The 20,522-nt window shown below is 38.0% G+C and overlaps 1 protein-coding gene across 12 annotated transcripts in view; it reads right to left on the reverse strand.

Annotated features, from left to right (window-relative positions):
• Positions 1-20,522, reverse strand: part of RBMS3 (RNA binding motif single stranded interacting protein 3) — a 697,193-nt gene that overhangs the window by 67,214 nt on the left and 609,457 nt on the right. For all 12 annotated transcript variants that reach the window (XM_090142518.1, XM_090142517.1, XM_090142519.1 and 9 more), the window contains 3 exons: positions 13,334-13,380; positions 5,817-5,913; positions 2,743-2,793 (listed from right to left, as the gene is read on the reverse strand). In XM_090142518.1, the coding sequence (XP_089998644.1) occupies positions 2,743-2,793; positions 5,817-5,913; positions 13,334-13,380 (195 nt within the window). The remainder of the gene's footprint in view (positions 1-2,742; positions 2,794-5,816; positions 5,914-13,333; positions 13,381-20,522) is intronic.

Genomic DNA, 20,522 nt, shown 5'->3' on the forward strand with positions numbered 1-20,522 from the left:
GAGGGATATCAGCGAAAACGGAGCATGGTGTTCACATGACAGCGGACAGAGAGATGACATAGAAGCAGAGATGGGCATGCAAAAAGAGGCCGGCAGAGGCAGGGTGGTGATGCTGCACAGCACAGCTCTTTCCTCCTGTCAGCAAGCTTGCCAGTCTGGGAGCAAGCTGTCCTGTCTGTGCACGGCATGCTGAATGAAAACCTCCTTTGTCTCCTCTATAGCACGGGCTTGATTCTTTTTCTGTCACGGGGGACACTATGTGGTATTAAATTATACATATGTATCAAGTAGGAGCTTCCTTCTGAAATGAAAAACTAATCATCCAGTAACATAATTTAGTGGATATTTATAATAAAAACAAAGAATTAACCGCTGGCATTTGAGCAATTCAAACTGTGCTTTCTGTAAGAGTTCATCTTTATTCAGAAAGAATAATACAGGCTTAACAAAATGTTCTCCTTCCCGGGGCAAGGGGAATGTAATATTTATCCGCACTGGTTTCCAATGGGATATCATGCACCGCAATCAATCATCTCATAAAATACTGTGAAGTAAAGTGGTAGCAATTTAGATAATAACACGGTAAACTAAGTTACAGAAGAAACAAAAAGCTAAGTGAATTAGAAAGTTCCCAGTTTCATCAGATCATTGGGTCTTAGATTCTGCCAGCCTTGTCATAATCTTTTCTTCATACTTTTTTAGGCTATGGAGTTGGCCAGAATAGAGTTTATACTTAACATGAAACTAAAGCAAACTTACTATGGACACAGATTCTTTATTTTCTTTCAAAATAGGCCATCAATTCTCATAGTTTGCTGTGCAGTAATTCTCTGGCCATTTTTCAGACATTTCTAATAAAGAATTCATCTCTGAATGAAATCTGGAGAATGGTAGTTCTGCCTTTTTGCCTTCAGTACTAAAGGCCTCCTGTCCATTTATTTAAGAACATAAATCTTGGGAAACACGTAGGAAAAATCTTTCAGTGAAAAGACTGGAATTGCTACAGACAACACACAGAGATAGCCCACAATGGCAGTGACACTGAAACTGAAATGTTAAACCTCTTATCCACTCTCCCTCTGCTTTTCCACATAAAAGTACACATCTTTTCATTGACAACTCTCTGGTTAGCAATGAACACAAATATAACTTGGCATATTCAGGATGCTACTCACTATAAAAATTATTTTTCTCTTCACAGCCCTTTACCAAGGGGTAAGCACGTCCAATCAAATACTCACTGCTTCTGGTAGTGCAGAAAAATGCTTTGCTGAACATGGTCAAATAAAACTCAAACACACATATAAACAAAGACTGGAATTGGTAAGGTGCTTATGTTCTTTCTTTTCGAAATGGAATATTTCCACAAGGATCAGTGATCCTGTGGCTTCCACAAGTCTGATAGTTCCTCATATCCACACCTCAAATTTCTTCTGGTCTGCAAGTAAACCCAAATACTTAGCATACAGAATTGATTGTTCAATACAGTTTGGCTTCCTACAACAAACACAGCAATAGCTTTATTGCACTGAGATGGAAATCTCTGCCAGGACCTGGAGAGCAGTACAGCAACACAGAGGTGGGAACTGGGCTCCCTGGAAACCGTCAGTCATACTCTACAGCCTCTGCCTAGTTAGACAAAACTGCCCAGTTAGACAAAACTGAAAATCTTCGTCTCCAAAGAACACAGAACTTTTAATTCCCCTTCCAAAGATACAGAAGGGGAGTTAGAAGTGGGATGAGAATCCTGCACTACCAAAAAGGTATGTGGGGTAATGGTATCCAGATTTTTGCATAGCAAATTCTAACCAGAAAGCAACAGGAGATGTTAATCTATTGGGAGTTCAAAACATTTGAACACAAATTAACTTAATGAATATCCTAATGTACACATAACAAACGAGTCTAAATACAGAACTTCATTTTTGTTTTACTCTCCTCACTTGAATTGATATAACAATAACAATATTCAGGTGGAATACATATTTGAATTTTGATTAATGACACTTTAGAGTGGATCCATGCCTGAGAAACTGATCAAATGGAGGAAACAAAACTAAAACAATCTGTAGGTATTGCTGTTCAATATGTTCTTTCTATCTGATACATCACTAGTATTTAGGCAAAGTGCATCAAAACAGAGGTTAAAAAAAATACAGCCGGATTGTTTCTAACAAATGGTATTAGAAGTTTAATGCAGATACAAATAGTAGCTATAAGCTGATGAAAGATAGAAATTTACTTAGAAATCAAAAGAGTTGGATGGTCAAATCATAAAAGAGATTCAGATTAAGCAGAGACTCTGTAAGACAGCTGTATTTCACTCTTTTTCAGTGCTTGAAATGCAATATTAAGGCACTGAGGATTCTTTAAAGCATATACAACTACAAAGGACTTATTTGATGGATAAGCATATAAGGGAGGGCTAATGTGTTGAACCTGGCAATTCAAAGTATGCAGGAATGTAGCTATCTTGCAGACCGTGAAGCAAAACTTCAGAAGCTAGTCTTTAGATCTAGTTTTCTCTTATAGTCAATGCAGTTAGATAACATATCACCCATCCTCCCCTTTTCACTAAATCAAGTAGCGTTCCTTAAAGAAGCAAAATTTTTGCAGCACAGGGCTCTTGTCAAAAGAGCAGCTGGCTGCTCTTACACGACCTAGGACTTTCCTGTGGCTGACAAGCAGAGTAAGGCTACAGTGTAAGCATTTTTAGTTGAATATTAGCTAGTATTTACTTACTGTTGGTTGCATAACATATGGCGGATGAGGCATCCAGGAAGTACTCTGGACCTGCACATCAAATACTTTCTATTAGCACAGAAAAGCTTAAAACAGAACTCCAATAATTTACTTGAAAATATTATTTATATTGCAACTACAGAGCTAATTTTAGAAAAAGACTCAAGGCATGTAGCTCAATGTAAACATCATTTATGCATCATAAAGTTATTGACAAAGGAAAAAGCTTTGAAATTGTATTTGATATTTCCACCAAATTCAGAAGTCCTAGAGATTGCACCACCTCTGTGACCCACAATATTTAATCTCATAAAGAATTATTCAATATTCCATGTTGTCTTAAGTCTTCATTTGTATTGTTTGCTTTCATCCATCAACGTAACTGTGAACATGCCTTTGAAACTTCAAGAGGTATAACATTTTCAGAGATTCTAGAATGATTTATCTTGTTTTCAGGAAGAACTCAAGATCTAATTCAGAGCTTTTGAAGCTTACTATGATTGAAAACTTCCATGGCGTAGTTGACCATGTCCTTGTCCATAGAAGCAGCTCCAACCTTGGGCATCATGACATCTATTCTCACCAGAACTCAGTATGCTTCACTGAAGCCTTTCTTTTTTGTTTTTTCTGACTACTGACATGTAACAGATTCCACAGATAAATCGATTTTACTAATAATTAAGTGCATTACAAAGTTCTGGTGTATTTGTGGTGGCATCTCTGAGCCATAACTACCTTTTCTGTTAAGCATGAATGGCCCACATGTTATTGTTACTCAGAGCAAATCTCAAGAATTGTGTAGTCTTGATTCTTTCTGCACCAGTTTGGGGACCACAACACATCAGAAGTACATGAAAATATATCTGTGCTACAGCCACCAGTGGGCAGTCACTATCTCCACACTCACAGAGAAGGGCATGTGGTATCTCAGGCTGAACATGAACAAGGATATGTAGGAGAGAGCCATAAGATCCTGATTTTCCATATACCCTGTGATTTTGTTCAGGAAGCAAGTGAGAATTAATTGTGTAGTTTTGTGCTTCAGCATTTTTTGAAATTGACTAGAGCAGAGTTTTTGTTGAAAAGTTCACTGTAACAGTTTTAGAACTAAAACCAGAGCGCACACATGCAAATACACACCTACTACAAAATTTTCTATTGTGAATCCCCAGTAGCTAAAAAGATTAGTGCTCTAATGAGCTTGATGCTGTTCAATGCTCCCCTCCTTGTAGTTCCTCTTCTGTGCCAAGGCAAATGTCTTTGGGCTTCAACTATAAACTACCAAATAAGAATGATCTGGGCTTTAGAAAACAAAACAAAGCAAATGGCAACAAAATGTTTTTTGATTTAAATACATCAAACCATGAACTGATGCAAATTTACTGAATTCATCTCAACTTTTTGTTTGGTGTTACATAGCTACCTAAAATTAAACAACACAGAAGTCAAGGAAAATTACAAGAATACTTTATCTGTGATGATATGGTTTAAAACACAGTTTGTGCGCAGCATTGCCTGTAGATAAATAAACGTTATCTGAGGAAAAAAAACAAAAAAAAACAAAAAAAAACACCCCAAAAAACAAACCTCCCCCCAAAAAACTCACACCAAACCAACAAATCAATCTCAACAGTAAGAACAGTCTCTCATTTCAGACTCAGGACTTCAGGACTGGAAGAGTGCTGGCAGCACAGAACAGCAATAACCAGGGCATCCTGGATATATGTACACACTGGGGGGGCGGGTTGAGAGAACAGAGAGCAGCCCTGCACAAAGTTACCTGGAGATTCTAGTCAGTGGAAAGTTGAACCTGAGTCAGCAGTGTGGCCAAAGAGTCAACTGCATCCTGGGGTGCATCAGACCCACACTGCCAGCCAGTTGAGGGAAGGGTTTGTCCCTCTGTGCTGTGTGGCCTCACATCGAGCACTGGGTATAGCTTTGGGTGCCACAGTATAAACTATGAGAGAGCATACAAAGGAGGGCTACAAAGATGGGGAAGGGTCTGGAGGACAAGATGTTTAAGGAGGCCCTCATGCCAGCTGCAGCTCCTTACAGGGAGCAGAGGGGCAATGCTGAGCTCTGCTCTCTGTGACAGCGACAGGAGCCAAGGGAACAGCATGGAGCTGTGTCAGCGGAGGGTCCGGTTGGAGATTAGGGAAAGGTTCTGCACTAGAGGGTGGTGGGCATGGAACAAGCTCCCCCAGGGAAGTGGGCATGGCCCCAAGCTGCTGGAGTTCAAGGAGCTTCTTCACAGTCCTCTCAGACATAAGGTTTGAATTTTGGGCAGTCTTGCGTGGAGTCAGGAGTTGGGCTATACGATCTTTGTGAGTTTCTTCCAACTTGGGATATTCTATGATTCCAACTGAAATGGTAAAATGTACGGCCAATGACCAGCTTTACATATGTTCCCAGAAAAAAAAAAAGGCTAATAATAATACTATTCAATCCAGTTTTGACTTCCATCTCACAAAGCTAGAACATGGCAATATTTTCCCAGCGGAGAGCTGGTTGGAATATGCTGAAAAGAAGAATTCTGAAAGAGAAAATGTGTTGAAGACTGAAGAAGCTTATGAGAATTATCCTAAAGAATCTTTCTCCGTCAGGGATTATTGGGAAAAAAAAAAGAAGAGTGCTGTTAAAGGATGCTGTTACTGGAGCAAATACAACAGAGGTCAGAAAGTCAATATATAACCCAGACAACATAACTTATGAAAAAAAAATGTGTTTAAAACATTTGGCTTATGAAATGGAGTCAAAATGACAAAACATTTCAATAAGAATGACAAGCATCTGCTATTGTTGAATGGAAACGAAGCAAAATGCTGTCTGATGGCGAAGCTGACTGAAATAAGAAAAAAATTACAGTAGCTTTCATTGCTAGTGTTAAGAATGCAGGAAACACTCAAAACCCTACACCAAACGATACCTGAATACTTCTAGAAAGCCTTTTGTTTAAAGCATGACTCAAGAGCACAAGCACTCGTGTAGTTTTCTGTGCTATCCACTCTGCTTTCATCCACATCCAAAACATAATTAACTGGGAAACATAGTACACAAGCACAAATCTGACGTACCTGATATGTAGAGACAGGGGAAGCAGCAATGAATGGTGTGATTGATGTCTGTGGAATCATGCGGTTTGTTGGAATACTGTACGGTGAGGAATAAAATCTGCAAACAAAGAACAAAAGCAAGTTTTTTGAACCTTTTGACTGCTAGGCGCTGAATGACTAATTCACTGCCTCCCAGGCAAAGACAAAAAGAGTCCACACAGGTAATTATGTCCACCTATTTCCAAAACCACAATAAGAAAGATGCGATGGCTTCACTGAGTAGATTTTGAAAATGGAAAGGAGGAGGAATATTTACACAAAGCATATTTTTTTCACTTCAACTAGCACAAATATAGAACTTCACAACACAAGAAGTAATTATATGAAATGCAAAGACAGCTGATTTTCCAGAGTGCTATCTAGTGAAAGGAAATTTCTTACGCGATATTGAAGACAATGATAACTGATTTCACTTTTACATGCAGCCCTGTTTTCTTTTCGGATCTTAATGCTTCAGTGCTGAGAATAACACATTCCACGTATACGCCTGATTTATTTTATTAAGGGATGGGTACAGAATCTCTGGCTGAAATTTTCATACTCATCTACATGAGCTAAAAACTTACCTTCTGGTGAAATTTATCAAAAATGATGAGTCTAAATGCCCCAGGCAGCAATGAAAATCCCAGATCTAGTTGTTTTTATTTCTACTATTGCATGCAATGAACAAAAGTTTCACTATATCTTGCTTGACGATAATAAATGGTATATTCATTCTACTTCCCTGTGGGTAAATGATTATTGACAATATTATCACGTGGAAAACATCACTACTGATGTACTATGTAAGTACTTAATACCCATGTACTCATCCAGATTTTTGTCTGTTGTTCTTTCAGTTTTAACTGTAAACAAAAATAAATAATAATTAAAAAACCCACCAAACAATGCAGCTTAAAAATACAATGTTTGTGGTCTTACTGCTGTGAAAATGCTAATATTTTGGAATCCTTAAGGGAGAGAAATGTATTCCTGCACAACATCCTCTGGTCTGATTCAAACCCCATGCATACTGTTCTTGTATAGCACGTGGCAACCCTACGAATAACAGTAGCTTTTGCACATATGTTCTCTGTAACAGTGAAGTGGATTGCTCTCCCTGCCTTTTTGTGTTCTTTCTCCCTGCACTGAGGCAATTCTCCCTGCAACAAAAAAAACCAACCCATTACTGGTGTTTAAACAAGTGCTCTATTTTCTGATCACCCTGGCATCCCAGATTTAGTACTAATCATTCTAGCTCAGACTGGATGCATTCATTTTGGATGGAGGCTTAAATAATCACTGAATTTCTCCAACCAATAGGCTTGGAAATACAGGCTGCCATCTCTGAAAGTTGGGTGGAAACATTCAGAGTTAGAAAGGGAGAGGGAGACAGAGAAGCAATCAGTTCTCTCTACTCCAAACAAGATTTTAAAATGCCAAAAGCAGCAGGTGGCGTCTGAGTGATTTTTTGTTTAATAGAAATATATTGCTATTTTAGGAACATTTATCTGCTCTTACAATGCTTGCACAGAGACTATTTTAAAACCGTGCCTTTGCCCAATTTTCTGTATATCCTATTAAGAGAACTTAGAAATATTTATATCCCTCTGCTTGTATCAAGCACATCCTATTATGCTTGTACAAATATGGGGCTAGGGAAGGAAGGATTTTTACAGCACTAGCCAGGTCTATCTATGGCTTTAAGATTATATGTATTTTATCTTAGTCCTATTACAGGGATCTTCTTCCCAGACAAAGGTTAACCAGAATTCACTTTGGCAGTGTAGTTGCTAAGTGGATGAACTAAGAAATGCTTTGTGCTGCAAATGAAAATGGTCCACAAAAGACTGCAGAACTTACTCTACAGGTTAAATGTATAACAGGAATACGTACAAACTTCTTCAACCAAAGGACAGTATAAAAACAATACTCTTTAGAGAAACAACACATTTTTCTTCCGTCAGTTCTAATTCTATCTGTCCTGGCACTGAAGCTGTGCTCACACCATGTACAAATCACCTGGACAAAGGTGAGTGCATGGGACAAAATTTTTCCATTTGGAACTAACACTGACCCTTTGGAATAAACTCTCCAATAAATCCAAGTAAATACTACCAAATTTATAGGAAATGTGTGCTAAGCCAAGAACTTGACAGACAGCTAACCATTTCATTTTCAGCTTAGAGATGCTGTTATCTGAATAGTACATAAGTTTCTAGAATATACACTCTGGTAATGTGAAAAATACAACCCTTCCAGTACCCTTGCCAATACCATTTATCTGATGCAGTTTGGAATGCTTTCAAATAGGCATCGAATACAACATACTATCACGACACTCATTTATATTGTGAAAATGCATGCACCAGAGTGTTAAAGAAGAGAAGGAAATTTGACACAGAAAATGACAACGTGAGAAAATCCAACTCATAAATTTCAACTTCAATAATAATAAATTGAGTTTAACAATCTGAGTCACTGAGAGGCTGGAGGTCAGACATTTTGCGATCATGAATTCTCTGTACCTGGAGACAAAGGTACCTTCCTGCCACAGCATTATTTTGTGCTGGAAGAGTAGTAATTTGCCTTAGAAAATTCAACAGAGCAAGAACTGAACCAGTATATTCTGAGGCTGTCTCTGTCACACACAGAGGACAGTGGAATGATGAGGATAGGCTCAAGAGCTATCCTTCAGCTTCAAGATGCTCAACCTGCCACAGTGCTGCAATTACACACACATCCCCAGCGGCTCTTGCTCAAAAGGAGGGCTCACCATGCTCTTGCCCATGGGATGTGGAGGCATTTCCCATATTACATTTATATGTAAACAGGCTAATATCCAGGAATGTAGTTGGCATAAGTGTGGACCTCAAAAAAAAAACACAAACAAACAAACACAAGAGGATCAAAAATGCAAGAGTGGCCTGCTCCGATAAAAGCTTTTCAGGCACACCAATAAGATCCGCAGCTGCCAACCTAATCATACCTGATTTTTATACTCTAGGCCCTTGGAATGCATCAACATTCCTTCAGGCCCAGAGAGAAGTGAGACAAGGTGGAAGAAGGATACTGTAAGTAAGTCCAAAGGGATGTAGGATTCTCAGTCATTGGAATATGCACATTAGAAAGTGGAGTGAAAAGAGATATGAATTATTCTAGCTTTGACCCATTTTAGATATACAGTTCAATTATGGCCCTGTGTATGCTTGCACTGAAACATATCAGTTTCTGGTACTAAATTTGAGAGCTATGAACCTTGTGGTAGTTAACGTGAGAGCTCTAAGGAGAGTTCTCCAGAAGTTCTCAGCTGCATTCTGTGCACTTGCAGCTTGCATCCCTACAATAGCCCATGCAGGTCTTGTTTTTTTTTGCAGGTGTGTGCCAGCATCCCTGCTCCTCGTCTGCAATTGTATTGCTAGAAGCAAAAGCACAGAGAGGCAGGTGGGAGGAAAGAGGCAAAACAGACATTGCCCTTGCATTTCAAATAGTCCTTTTAAGCACGCCTGGATTCTATAAGAATAAGAAAAACTGTTCACTAGGATACAAAAAGATTTCTGGAATGTTCGTGAGGAAGGGCTTATAAAGGATTCAAATGAAAATATTTTTATGAGATGTTAAAAGAACCACATTCCCTAGTACATCATCAGCACACATAGGCAAGGCTTTAAGAACAGTGTCTGCTGCTTAACAGAAAAAGTACACATTCCGATCCTACATCAACCCTCCCTCTGCATTTGGGGACTACATTATCTGGAGCGTCTGGTCGCTATTTCCCTGCCAAAAAATTGAAAAAAAAATTCCATATGGTTCCCATCCTGTGGGAGAATGTGCAAGCTTCCACACAGAATCTGTACAAGAGCAAGACCCTATTTGCACTGCAATAAACACCATTTGCTCATGCCTCGTGCCTGCAGGCAATACTGAAAAAGTTACATTCATAAATAGTATCCTGGGGCTCACATAATGTAAGAGTATTACCAAGCGTTATCAGAGCAGCAATTTTCTGTTGCAATAAGCCACAGAGTCAGATGTTTGAGATGAAAAAGACCTATCTGAATATTGAGCCCATTGGCCTGCAAATGCACAGTATAGTCCCCCAGATATCAGATATTAAACTGATACAGTACATTGCAATCTTAGTCAAATAGCCAGGAGAACTCAAGCCTCAGCAACATTTTAAATGAGCATCTTTACAGTGCAAGTACAAGAGCTCTATTTTGTTCTTTGTATGAGTGCATTAAACCACTAAAACAATATTAATATCACAAATTGAAAAATCAGTAGCATTTTACAAAAGGCACGCTGCTCCCCAGAATAAGGCCCAACTTCTTTTGTAAATGCAATTCAGAAAAGGCTGATTATAAAAGAAAAAAAGACATGGAACAATTGGCAGGGGAAAAGAACTTTTCTACTGAAGTGTATGACTACCACATCTTCCGTAACACATACTGCAATGTTATGCTATATGTTGGGCCAGATTCTCCACTCCATTACACCAGTTTTATGCTGATACAACTCCACTGGATGCTTAAACAGAGTTACATGGGCATAAAAACAATATAATGAAATGGGGAGTCATGCCTTACAACGCAATAGAATAAAAAAAATAATAATAATAAAAATAAAAATCTGTTCCTTTGTGGGGAAAAAGCCTTTGCTATTTTTAGTGAATGTCTCCATCTCTCTCTTTTGTTTTATTTCTGTCATAGATGTTCTAGGCAAATAAGCAGTTATACTATAATAAAAGTGATAGTACTACTCTGAGAGCAACAAGAACTCGCCTTTTCATCTGGAGAGCATTTAAGAATCCAAATTCTTCCCTAAGGGTTGGTTATGCCCCCAAACAAGCCAGTATAATCCAAACCTCTTAAAGAGTTGAAAGAAATTTTAAATACCTCTTCATGACACATGCAGTGACACATTTCACTAACAGACTGCCATTCACTATGTATCCTGCATGGACTTAGCAACGTACACACACCAAAATGCATGAAATACATCTACCAATCTTATATGGGATTCTAATAAATTGAGTCATTCTTGAGTTTCATTAGTAACTCATAACCTAATCCAAATCTTCACCTTGGCTTACACATCTTGACATTTCTCATCTCTAGCCTTGGTCCACATTGTGCTGGCAGGCACCTGAAGGACTGAGCGACTTGTGCTTATCACAGCCTACCAACAAATCCTGAGCTGCATGCAGGGACAGCACCCACTTAACCAGCTTACACCAAATAGACATATTACAAGGAGGTCATCTTTGTTTTATAGATTCCCCCATGCAAAACACATCTACTGGTCCACTTTACTGCAGAGCATTACGCAGCATTTCACCCACATAGTATGGGCACAATATCAGTACGAGCAGGCTGCAAGCATCAGCTTTGTGGTCACTTCCAGACTGTCCTCACTGTGAAGAGCAATGTGCTTGCCTAACACACCTTCACTGGATGTTTAAGTTGACTTGTTTCACTTCATAGTTTGTAAGTCTTTAAATTCATTCTCTTTTACCGTGGCCACACACCTGCTATGATCCCATCTGCTGTATTGAGAGCAACAAATCGCATTTGCACATTTTACAAGCAATGCACCAAATTGTTCTCAGACTTAGGCAAAATAAAACCCAGAAACTTGTAAATAAAGAGCTTATGAAAAATAGTGAAAAATTATAACTACAGGATATATGATGACTGTTAAGTGAATGTCTGGAGAGTTAAAAAAACCAAACACGTAAACAAAAGAGGGGTCCTGGTGATCTTCAGGAGGCTGCATTTTGAAGATGCAACCAGAGAATAGAATAGCAGCTATGTTACTTTTGGAGGACAAATCAATGTTGCCCATATTGTAAGAGCTTCTCCTCTTGACAGTGTATGCAGTCAGAAAAAATCTCAGTGGAAGAACATTTGAATAAGATTTTGTCCTGATGAAACAGAAAATATTTTGACACTCTCTAGAGAGTCATAAGAGACATGTCCGAGCAGTAATTAATTATCACTCTTACAACAATATGTAATGATGTAGTTTTTCAAGCTTTACAAATAAAAGAATATTTAAAAACCTCCGTTGGTTACTATTTATTTTTCAAAAGATCACTGACAACGTGTTAGAACAACTGAGTGACCAAACCCCCTAAGCATCCTAAACACCTGAGCATGCATGAATCTAAGTTCCATAATTAAAAAAATATATTCTTGAAGTAAAATGATACTAATCTCAAAGGATTATTCAAATTACGGTTTCCAAATATGTAATGCAACCAACATACAATAAATCCTTTGAAATAAAAGCCATTTGTCTGGATGAAATACTGGTGGATTATGAACTGGTGATGGTTTCATTTATAGCTTACAATATGTTACCAGCTGAAAGTATGACGATAGAGCAGAAAGACTTGTTTAGGGGGGAGAGGGGGTCAGAGAAGCAAAAGCAGAGGATTATGAAATCCTCTTTTCACAGCTGCGTGAAAAAAAAAATATCTTTTTTCTGAGCTGCTCTGTCTTGGCTGCTTCATCCGCAACATGAGAATATCACAAGCCCTACAAAGATACTGCTTGCGAAGGGCAATTAAGTAAAATACACAAACTATTGCTGTTGATTTTTTTAAAGCTACTCTCACTGTTAGGGATTTTTAAATGCTTCAACTAGCAGTGCCCTAAACAGCATTTAACAAATGAATCCAATCTGCTCAATATCAATACATTCAATCCTTCCACTGGAAAGTGCAGATGGGAGTATGCACAGAATAATCATATCAAACATCACTCTGATCAAAGAGGAACTGTCAAAGAGTTCAGGGCTGAGCCTCCTGTTTCTCTTCAAATTATTGTTAATCTATCTGAAAGGGTAGCTGGATCTCAAGGATCTGTTTTTCTACTTCATGAAATAATTGGAAATGTAATCATGAACATAAATAATATGGTGATGTAACTTCTTTGCAAATTTGAGAAAAGTTTCAGTTCTTGAGTAGGCTGTAACTGGGGAATGAAAAGGAGTGTTGTTCTACATTCTACTCCTGAATCCCATCTGCTTGCACACAGATGTAAGGCTTTTGCACTGTTTGGCATTTCTGTTCAGACAATGCCATGGAAGCCATCCAGGCAGCAGAGAGGACCCAGATTAAGTAACAGCTCTAATATCCAAAATATGCTGGAATCTTCAATGATCATTTTAACAAAAGCAAAGTCAGTAAAGGGAAACTTTACTGGTTTTCATTTCACGAGAGAAAGAGAGATTAAAAAACCACTAGCATTTGCCAAAAAGAGATGGAAACGCTTAAGAAAAACAACTTCCCATTCAAATGGATATTACAAACAAAAGGGCATAAAAACAAAAGGGAAACTAAAAGAAGAACTTGACAGTATAGCATCACATGCTTCAGACGAAATATGACTAAGTAAATTTGCTTCTGAATGAGTTTCACCACAGAAAGAGAAAACAGAATATGGTATTCAAAATAATTTTTAAAAAGGCATAAGAAAACATGCATTTCTTACCCATTCTGTATAGCAGCTGTTGGATCATAAGTCAAAGCCATGCCAGCCTGTACAGTTAGGGAAGAAAAACAGATTTTTACTATTATTGCAGAAAAGAAAAAAAAGAAAAAAAAAGAAAAAAAAAAGACATTAAACATACTCTGTGCCAGTGAGAATAAAAACTGAATACAACTTAGAAGGAAAAATTTTTCCAGGGAAGCTCAGATGGTCCAAAGAAGCACAGACACTTTGGCTTCCTCTTTAGCCCAACAGGCTCCCGAGAAACAGATCTCCTTGATGATGCTTTCCCATAACATTTAGGCCAGATGGTTCTTTTGTTGGCCCAGTATCAGTCAGTGTCTCCACCCGGATCAATGCATTTACAGTATAACATGACAAGGCCAAATCATCTTCTTCCAGGTCTGACAGGTAGTTTGTAAATACCCTAAAGCCAACTTCATTAGAACTTCTCAGGCAGGAATCTCATCTTTCCTATCAAGGCTGACCCTGCATGACTCGAGGCCCCTGTCATTTCCCTGGGCGATCAGTCGTGCTCTCACCATGAGACAGGAGACAACAAGTGGGCTGTGCAGCACAAAAGATCAACCAAAACAAGAAAGTGCCTGAGCTTTTAAACAGGGCTTTTAAAGTACTTTAGTGGTCTAGAGAGACCAATGATTTATTTATGGCCTACACAGGGCTTTTCAACTGCCCTTCACCACCAAGCAAATAGTGACCCGTGCAAAAAGATTTGGAGATGTCAAAACAGCATCCAGTTAACCAGCGTCACCATCACCACCATCAGCAAACATATGTACAGAAACAGCAGGAAAGGTGGGGAGAGCAGAGCTGGTGCCATAATTTCCCAGCCTATTTCAGACTCAAAGATGGCAATCAGAGCTGGGTGGGAAGAGAGAGGAGAGGGCTCCTCAGGGTGCTCTGCTCGCATTAGGAGCAGCTGAAAAATGGCCAGGGCACCCTCCCACCCTGAGGCAGTCTATTCTTCTCCACTCGTCATGCAAACCATGCACTGCCGGAGACAAGAGACAGAAGCATTCACTTCAAGGACAGGTGCTTCACTAACTGCGTGGCAGGGCTTGCACTCCTGGTGGGAGCTTTTATCACCCCTGGAGCCATATACCGAAGTACTTTTGGATAACAGCATCTGCCCCCTTCCAGATGGCTGCTCTGTTAGGAAAGTGTCTGCACTTGGCTGGCTCCCATGCAGACAACTGAACTGCAAGGGCAAGAGGATTGGTGAGGGACAGGCAGTGGGCAGGCAGTGCTCATGGAAGAGACACATTAGCCTGGCAGCTGCTCATCAGTCTACGAGGAGATGGCCCCAGTTTCCAGAGGCCAAAAATCATTTCTGATCTGAAAGCACAGACTTCACTGTACTCGACATAGCAAAAAAAAAGAAAAAAAAAGTAAAAAAAAAAAAAAGTTTGGGTCATTATGAAATGTATGTATTTTTCTCATTATTCTTTTAAGCAGGTGCTAGGGCAAATGCTTTACTTACTGAAAATGCCATTGTTTCACTAAAATATGTACAAGCTCCCATGCAAAAGATTTAGAAGACTAATGGCTAAGACACGCAGCTAGTTTTTATAAATGCATTCAGTTTGTAAAAAGAAAAATAAAAATGGCTGTTTCTGCAAGTTTAGAATGTGAAACGATCAAATTTAGGGTGAGCCAACCATTGCTAATTTTGACCTAAAGAATAAAATAGTTCAGAAAATAATCAAGTGTTCTCTATTTAAACTGCTTTCTTACATCTTAAACATTCTCATTATATTGCATTGTTTGGGAATATAAAGGTACACAGATCATTCCAAAAGCCAATAAAACTTTAAAATCGTGAACAATTTTTTTTTTTTCTGCAATACATTTTCTGGAAAAACATCACGCCTTCTTTTCTCCTTTCAGCACTTGTAAAATTTATTACTACTCTCTTTTTATATCCTGATGCTGATAAAGACAACTTGAATAGTACACACAAGCCCTACACATAATTAGTTTAACAATATTTAAAAAACAAACAAACAAAAACCAAAGATGTTCTTTATAAATCAAGGTGTTGACATTTCAACGAAATTTCAACATTTCATCTACTCAGAACTGATGAAAAAAAAAAGCAAATTATAAACCCCTCAGAAAAGAAGGATCCAAGCTTTCCAATTAAGGGAGTTTCCAGACGTACAGGTTCTCAGGATGGTCTGGAGTTCACTCTGTCCATCCTGCAGTTTGGATCAGTGTGAACTAGGGACAAAGCCACAGCAAGGAAGAGAGGGCTGGGAGGCAAGGGAAACATGGACAACTGCTTTTAATTTCTTTGATAAACATAAATATGAAGATGCAGAAAGGATAAATTGAAGCATTTCTTTCACTAGATTTTCACAGGAGCCCCAGCAAGGATCAGTATGCTACTTTCAGCTACACTTCTTGTGAACATTAGAGCACACGTTAATAATGCAGACCCTCAGCTTGCCCTCCAACACCATAATGCTCCACGTCTGCATGTGAACACAAACTGCATATGCTCTACTCCCCCTATATTAACATCACATTCTTACATACTACTGGTATTTGGAACAAGGGACACAAGTGACTGCTGTGGGCTTGATTAGTCCAAAATATCAAAAGCTAGATTCTCATCTCATCTAAACTCCATGTCCATACTAAAAGGTGAAGGGTTACCAGAATCTGTGCAAATACTTTGCAGTGATCACTATAAATATGATTAACACTGAGAGTTTTGCATTAGACAAATACGGCACAGCATGTGGCATTACATGCATATGGTACACCACCTACAGATTCCCAAGTAATGCTGCTAATTTCTGCCATTGCTGAATAGCCTTAAACAGCTGCTATTTCAAATAGCTGCTAACAGAGGACTATTTACTTCTTTCTCATCAAGTTGTGTAATTTCTCCCTAAAAAATTATGCTGGCAAAAAGCCCAGAAGAGGCAACAGTTAGCCCAGACTAGTGAATGATTTATAGTCTGAAGCATCCTCATACAAGACTAATAAAAACTGATGAGCAATAGTAACTTACCGGAAAACTGTCTGCACTTTATTCCATCACACACAAACAGGAATTCCAAAAATACCAAATACAGAATATTAGGGCTGGCCTCAGAGTTCCATGCTACAGAGATCCAAATTATTCTCTCAGAAACACAGAAGTGAATATAGCCGTCACAGTGCTTGATAAGGTATTAACTGTATTGGGGTGCTAACTGATGCCCCTGTAGCAGTCTTCGTTCATGCTGAAGTGTATCTTCTCCCAGGTCTTTTCACCACTGTTTTGCTTATGTTTCAGTGGAAGAACAGGAATTTATTCCTGCTTTGGAAAGTGATGCTTCCTGATGAAATGCCACCTGAGTGTAGCACTGATGATGAAGTGTTGCTTCAGGAATATATTTGTCAGATAAATCTTGTATTAAGGAATGACTGAGCCACAGAATTTTTATGCCAGATAACAGACTCATAGCTCCTGAATGAAAACTCTGCATCCCAACATTTCAATACTCAATTCCTTAAAGAATAAATTAAAAGGAATATCTACTACCAGTTCTTCACATATTAATAAGAAACATTCTCTATATTTACTCAACTATGTTCAGAATATCAGAGGCAGTAAAACCATATCAGTTAAAATTATTATTTTTAAAAAGATTATTTAAATCATTCATGTTTATTTACTGCTTATTTTTACTGAAGTGTTTGAACATTGGACAGAGGAATGAAAAATTTTGCTATTCTGTTACTGCAATTTTCTAATTATTGACACCACTGAACAAACAAAAATAAGCCAACAAATTAAAAAGGGGTGAAATCCACTAATGTGGGTTTTCCAAGCAGTATGGTCGCTGGGTTTCTCCTCCTTAAGGAAAGATGTAGAAAAGCATTATTGCATAGGACTCAAGGGATTTCTCTGGTAAACTGAGGTGGAAGTTAGAGGAGAGGACAATCCTTTCTGCCCCATCTCCTCTGACTCAGTCTCTCATCCTATTTTGCCAGAAGACTGCAAGCTGCTGTCCCAGGTCAATGGATTTGCTCTTGGGTACTACAGCAGAATCAACTGAATTTTCAACACTGAATTTCCTGTGCTTGTTTTGTTACCACTGCTAATATCTGCCAGGCATCACAGAACAAGGATCTCTTGTGCCCTGACAGCAGATACTCCAACTAAAACACTTTGAAGAAGTAACAGAGGAGAGGGAAAGAACCAACAAGACAAATGAGATTTTTGTAGAATACTGATTTAATAAATAAGCTCAGTCAACAGGAAAGTTAACTTGGCAGAGTTTCGTCTTCTGATTATTTAGAACAGTTCTGTCAAAAATATTCCACATTATTAGGAAGGTTTCTGAATTTAATTCTGAATAAAAAACACCATTTCTTCTTAGAGGAGGAGAAATCTAAAAACGTGAATATGACACTTTTTAAATATATAGGTGAATATGAAAAAAAATGGGTCATTTCCCAGTGTTGTGTGTTGGGAAATGCTTTTTTTTTTTTTTTTTTTTTTAACATGGATGTGTTCCTTAAGCAGCTGCAGCTTCTGAGAAGAAAGTAGTTATGGAGAGGAAAAATACATTATACTGAGGTGAAAATGGCAAATGATTCACAAACCCCAGAAGGTCAGAGGTTGAGTTGCTATACACAATTGAAAGTTCAGAAACCCACATGAATAACTAGAAACATTTTGTATTACAGAACTTGACTGGAAGTATGATCTACATAGTTTCTGTTCTTGCTGTTGAGCCACTTTGTTCCCACTTCAATTTATCTGATAAATTAAATGAGGAGTGCTGAAGTTAGCAGGCCTGCAGATTTTCCCTCACCAAAAGAATAGCTAATTTATCTAGGTACGAAACAGATTAGTCCTAGACACTGTGGATTACGGAGAACATCTAAGTACTGCCTATTTCCTTGGAAGCATTAAAGAAATCTGAGTTATTTCTCAAATTACCTGCTGTATGTTTTTCTCTCTGAGTAACTGCCTGTATTTGACAAAATTGTAATAAGAAGCAGAGAAAAGGTGAAACTGTTAACAAAAGCAATATTCCCAAAGTACTGTCTTCTTATTGTTTCTAGAAACAAGTGAAAATGTTTTTTTTGTGTGGGTTTTTTGGTGTTTGTTTTTTTGTTTTTTTGTTTTTTTGTTTTGTTTTGTTTTTTTTTTTTAGAAATTTCACCAGGTGATAATTAAAAAAAAAATTAAAAAGAGGAGATGAGGGGGAAGGGGCAGAAATAGGAGATAATTTATTGTCTAGACAGAAACAAAAAACAGAAGAAAACAATCAATACAGGAATTATTTAGTGCAAATTATTAAATATCCTTATAGACATCAGACCAATTTAAATGACAGAGGGGTCACATTCAGTGGTGTGTATCATTGTTGTGATATATGCACCAAGAATTTGATGACGATATTCCCCTGGCAAGAAAGATGACAAAAATATGTAAATGGTCTAAATTTTAAAGAAGATTGAATTGGAGTGCTAAAATGTTTCATAATAACGTGATTGTAAATCTCTTTGGGTTGACTAGATATAGAAAGGCTATCATTTCTAGAACTGTTCTTTCTAGAAGAACCTATGATTTATTAGTTAACCTTGGACTGATTCAAAGCATTTCATTTATTGTCAAATTATGTGATATTTCTCCCTTTCTACCAGATAAATTTCAATCACTTGAATGTGCATAGCACAAGATTTTATTTCCAAACAAAGTTTCAAAAAATCTGCAATAAAAGATTAAGCCCTAAAATCTAAGTCTCAGTTCTCAATCGAATCTGATCCCAATTTGAAACTTCTCCTGATTCCCTAGATGCATTTTGACCTAATGAACTTTTTTTGAAAAATATCATGCACGTACACAACTTAGAGGCAAATTAGATCAAATATTTAACAGCCAGAATTTGAATATGATTACTTTCCATCATCACTCCCTCAACACGATCTTGTCAGAGAAAATTTCAAAACAGAGTACTGAACTAAACTAGTGAGACTCAGATAAGTCTGTCTGGACTTTGGACATAATAGAGCTAGTTATTAGTTTAGAATTTCACTGCAAATATGTTTCATATTCAAATATGAATATTCAATATCCAAATGTTTCACGTCCAACTTGTACAAGCATTGTATATTTACTGCACCTATATATTAGATAAATAGTTTGACAGCCTTTTAAAAAGCCGTCAGTAATCTAAACTCTTGGATGCATAGTCTGGAATTGGTCAGCCAGCACAAATTCTCAGTCAAATGTCTCTCTCAGTCTGCTGAATGTTTCCTGAGGCTTCAACCAAGAGAGGAAGGGTAAGGACTAAAAGCGTTGTTCAAGGTCAAGCATTCTTCCCTCATTACAACTGGCTTTTGGTTAGAAACCCCAAGTAACAAAGAACAAAAAAAACCTCAAAAAACCCTAGAGAAATCCAGAATAGTTTTAAAGGACTTGACTTTAAAAGGTAGAAATCTATCTGCACTCAAATGCCAGTGTAAAATTAGGTGATAGCTAACAACATTCAGTTCTTTTTTGACCACATTCTACCTTTGCTTTTTTTCAGAGAGCTGGGGCTATAAGCTTTACACAGTGATGTGCAGCCTACAGGCAGGCAGCTCCCACCTCTGCCTTTCGAACAGTTGCACAAACCATACATGGAATAAGAAATTTGTTTCTCTCTACCCCACCCTCACTAAAGAATGTTTCTACAATGAACATTTCAAGTCAAATTACATTGTTGCTGGGACTTCAGTGGGTGTGTTGTGCAAGTGGAGCAGGCTGACAGAATTTAACAGCCAATTAAAGCATTTCTGTACAGTTATGAAACAATCTACGGAAATGTATGGTAGGAATAAGATTTTCTATTATATTCTGCAGTATGGCCTGAAAACTTTACAAAAAAAAAAAGTATATTTCTCCTTTTATATTCCACAGAAGATCTCCATACAAGAGAGGAAAACCTCTGAGAATAGCATAGCCAAAGGTAGCACTGCAGCAATCTGTTTCTTCCCCCTAAATCTCCTGCCTTTGCCCCCTTCGACAAACTACTTTGCACGGCTGTCTGTCTCTACTTGGGAGAACCTGAGTGACAAAACTGTTAGTGTCATTTCTCTAGAGCCTGCCCTTCTGAGTAATAATCTTCACATGAATTCAGTATTAACACTGGTCAAAGCTCAGAAGTTTTAGAAATGCCCT

This window comes from Phasianus colchicus, chromosome 6 (assembly GCF_987193195.1).
Source record: "Phasianus colchicus chromosome 6, bPhaCol1.hap1.1, whole genome shotgun sequence".
Classification (NCBI taxonomy): domain Eukaryota; kingdom Metazoa; phylum Chordata; class Aves; order Galliformes; family Phasianidae; genus Phasianus; species Phasianus colchicus.